This window comes from Stegastes partitus, unplaced genomic scaffold (assembly GCF_000690725.1).
Source record: "Stegastes partitus isolate 25-593 unplaced genomic scaffold, Stegastes_partitus-1.0.2 Scaffold489, whole genome shotgun sequence".
In the NCBI taxonomy this organism is placed as follows: domain Eukaryota; kingdom Metazoa; phylum Chordata; class Actinopteri; family Pomacentridae; genus Stegastes; species Stegastes partitus.
Genome location: NW_007578220.1, coordinates 134,596 through 138,906, shown reverse-complemented (window position 1 = coordinate 138,906; position 4,311 = coordinate 134,596). Strand labels below are relative to the sequence as shown.

The window sequence follows — 4,311 nt, the reverse complement described above, 5'->3', positions numbered from 1 at the left end:
GAAGTTTCTCCTTGCATGCTTGGATGCTGTCGATAAAGGTTCCTTTTAGACTTAATTTCAAGAATCACGTGTTTTCTTACTTGTCCATCACAGGTGTGTTCACTTTTTTTTTTTTTTTTGCACCAAGTCTCTACTTTGGTGCTTTTCTTTATCGTCATTCTAAAGTATTTGTTTTGGATTGAAACACAAGTGATTGGATCATTTGGCATTTAAATAGTCCCACTTCTATTGCATACTGTACCAACACACAGCCCACTCTGTTGTTTGTTGCTGCCCAAACTCCATTACCACACACATTATGAGGCTTAATGATTCACAGACTCATCTGGAGCCTTACGACTTCCTGGAGGAATGGATGGATACTTGGTTTTGCGCACGCATGCGTAAATCTGATCTCATTTACTTGAGCCACTCTTGCGGTTTCCTTATTTCAGAGACTCCTTCAACACATGTAGGGTTGCTCCTCACACAGTCTTTGCAGGACTGGTTTCCACTCAGGAGGGACTGTCACAGCCTCCCACCCTCGCTCTCTCTCACAGGCTCCTCCCCGCCGTTCCCGGTAGACGCTGAGGACACCGCGGAGCCACAGACACTATAAAGGTGTTTTTGAGAATCTCTTCATCCTACTTTCCCCTGCATTTGGATTTATTTTCCTCTTCAGTTTTTAAAAACAAAACTAAATCCTACACAGTGTGTCGCCTGTGTTTCCCCGATGACTCTCTCTCAGAGGAATTGAAGGAGTTTTACGCGCTTCCAGACCAAATAAACGCACGGACGCTTGAGGACAACATGACGCTTAATGCGGAGTTTTGGGCTTTTTTGTGCTCCGTTGTGTTAATGGTTTTCCACAGTGAAGCAGGTAAGGCAGACTCTTTAATTAAATAGCCATGATTCTGATAATCAAGTTAATTATATCAGCTTTGATCAGGTGAAGTGCTGTCGTACCAAAGTCCAGTGGCGGATCTAAGGTGGCAACAGATTTTTTTTTACAGTACATGGTGGGGTTTCACTTCTGAAGCTTAATAGATTCCCTTCCTCCTCGTTTCCTGCTGTGGTCTTCTCTCTGTCTCCTGGCCTCTTCTTTCCATTTCTGTCCATATCTTCCCAGCCTTCAAGACTTTTTTTTTGGGAGAAAAAAGAAAGAAAAAAACAGAAAATGTCACCACTTTTACAATACTGTTGTCCTTAAAACCCTCTTGTCCTCAGATCCGCCCTTGTGGCCTATCAAAGTTCATTTAGCAGGCTTTACTGGCACGTTTCCATCATTTATTAACACATCCACAGCTGGATGGAAAACTACGTCACCATCAAGTAGGACTATGAACCCTGGGGTTTTTCCCCCCATTTTCTTCCAATTATCTTCTGTAAACCAATTAATGTCACTGTGATTCTGTTTTAATCATCTTAACTACCACTACTTAATTGAAAGATCCTTTTGTCCTACAAAGATGTTGGCTAAAGTAATTTAAACAGATTCCCCAATGCCTTTTTTTTGGTAAAGTTTGAATGAAAAGAAAAAAAATCCCATTTGTTCTGCTGCTCAGTTTTTTTTTCCTCCTGTTTTGCCAGCAGCAGTTTACCACTTGGCTGTTTGTTGCGCAGCCAACAGTCTTGAAAGTGTAGTGACACACACTGCAGATACTGGAACTAGTAATGGAATATTTAAAAGAATGTGACGATGCTATGACAGAGCAGCTTGAGGCAGATTTTTAAACTGCCACTTAGTTATATTTAAAATTAAGCAAATTGTTTATTTTATTATCTTTTTAATAAATTCTTAAGTTGCCACTAGGTGACAAATAAAGTACTTTATTATTATTATTTATTTTTATTGAATTGAATAAAGATAAAGTGTAACCTCTGTCTGATTCTTTTCAGGATGTATAATATATAATATAACAGGAAAAGAGTTTATGGGACAAGAGTCGGCTGAATTTCTATTTGTGGCTACTCTTACAGCAGCTAACTACCATGATTGCTGAAAAGGTGTGGCACAAAAACACTAAACTGCTTCTGTTTATGGCCGCACTTCGCCGCTGCAGCTTTACAGCTTTCAGATAGATGTAGGACACTGTTACAGGAAGTCTCACTTTCTGTTTCCAGCGCTTGGTAACCTCCAACATAAAGGTCTGGCCCTCAAACCAGCAGCGAGAGTTGTCAGAGGTTGCATGTTTGTGTTTGGCATGTGATTACAATGTATGAAAAGGTGAAATATGTGATGTTTGGTTACAGATCAGAGCCTTCCTGCACCCAGTAATTTGACACACAAGTGGGGGAAAGACCCGTTTGTTGTGAACGTGTCCTGGTCCTGGGACAAGCCAGACGGCCTGCCGGATAGTTGTAAAATCAAATATAAAATCGAGTACTTCCGCAGGAAAACAGAAGAGGTGAGTCGGGGTCGCATATTTCCTCAAACTAACTACATGCAGCTCATTATTTTCACTTGAAGGAATACTGCAGCTTTTGCACATCTGGTGAAACAAACACATCATGAGTACTTCTGATGGATCACGGCTGGGCAATAACATTTTTGTAGATGTGGCTGACGCATGCCTACGTTGCTGTGTGCATGCGTTAGCGGGCCAGTCTAGACATGAGCAACACAAACAAACACACCAGTCTAGTAATAGAAATATGACTTCGTAGTAATTTATTGCAGGAAAAAAATAGAATACGTGTGTTGTTGGTGCAAGTTGCAGTCGGGTCTGTATACATTCTGAGTCATCCAGGCCATGATTATGAACAAGGCTTGAATAAGAGACAATGGCTTTTGTTCTTCAAGACATTTCCTCATATCTAACTGAGTGGGAGGGATTCCCAGGTATTCATTCTCACCCCTAAAGAATAACGATCTGTTAACTGAAAAACTTCCATACCTGGAGGTGTGAATGATTGTGAAACTGCCAGGTGAGGGAAGGTATTAATGAGGCTATGTACTAACAACCTGATAAGTTTTGTTGTGTGGACCCCTCCTCAGTCTAGATATCAGGTACACAAATCAGGATGAATTAGAGGAAATGTTGAGTTCCACTGAAAGACTTTCACAGACTCCTACATTGTTTTTGTCATGTGCAAACATGTTTTAGTGGCAGTTGTGGCTAAAATATGTGATATTTGGAAATAACCATGCGGCCTCCCAACCACTAGTTTGGGACCCACTGCACTAGATATAAAGATTACCAGAGGTGTGATCAAGCTGCATCATGAGAATTAGTGACGAAAAGTCAGGATATGAGCCTTACTTTGATAATTCTATCCAAATTAGCAATGTGCCACCTTTAACAGAGGTACGTTATGAAAAGTGTGTGTTCATTTAGTTCATGCTTTTATTCACTTATTCGTTCCCTGAGCAGGAACAATATCTGCCTTAGTGACCCAGTCAGCTAATGAAAAGAACAATAATTCTGATTGTTGTTAAATAACTTCAGTTATAGTAGAATAGTTACTGTGCACATACAAACCTAGAGGGATGGACACCATTTGAATTCTAGACAGAATCTGGTCATGACTTTCAGCTCAACTTGACAAAGTCTTGCAGCTCCACCAGTCACCAGTGACTCATGACTACACTTGCACTTGACTCTCAATGACCTGACTTCCTATACTCACACAATAACTTCTAGTTTGAAAGGCGCCAATGACACATATCAACAGTAAAGAATACTTTAATAAGAACTTTATTCGGGCCCAACAGGACACTATCATTTTACAAATCTAGGTCTTCCATTAAAAATGTTTATGATTAGTTTTTAAAAANTTGAGGATGAAATTGCATAAATCCTACATGGCAAACTGAAAGTGAAAGACTTGAAACTGGGGGGCATGTGTGATCTGATATCATTATCAAGAAATTCTCAAGTTAAAAACACTGATTTCCAAGGTATTGATGGAATATGCTCGTGATGATGGAGCGTCTTTTGGAGCTTGACTCACTGGACTGAAAGTCAGGATCCACAGTAAATCCACTTCACTTTCTTCTTCTTGAGAAACTTGTGTGTGAGTTTGGATCACTGCCCAGCTTTTGGAGACTGGGGCTTGTCTTATCAGTATTTTGGTACCCACAGGTATTCACGGTGTCATCTATAAATATCATTTTCCCAACACCTTTTGTACTCGTGCAGCCCGTATCGTCACACTCCCACCTACGTGCTTCGCTGCTGGTTCTGCGGTTTCACTGTCCTGGTCAGGTTTGTGCCGAATATGCTGGATCCCATCTCAGCTGAACAACTTAATTTTGACCATCACCTGACCAAAGAATCCATCCATCCATTATCTATACACCGCTTAATCCTCACTAGGGTCACGGGGGGG

At 40.8% G+C, this 4,311-nt stretch overlaps 1 protein-coding gene across 1 annotated transcript in view; it reads left to right on the top strand.

The window, feature by feature from the left end:
* The first annotated feature begins 489 nt into the window (after positions 1-489).
* Positions 490-4,311, top strand: part of LOC103361155 (interleukin-13 receptor subunit alpha-1-like) — a 12,904-nt gene continuing 9,082 nt past the window's right edge. Inside the window, exons 1-2 of the mRNA XM_008287163.1 lie at positions 490-859; positions 2,233-2,387. Of these exons, the coding sequence (XP_008285385.1) occupies positions 790-859; positions 2,233-2,387 (225 nt within the window). The 5' untranslated portion in view covers positions 490-789. The remainder of the gene's footprint in view (positions 860-2,232; positions 2,388-4,311) is intronic.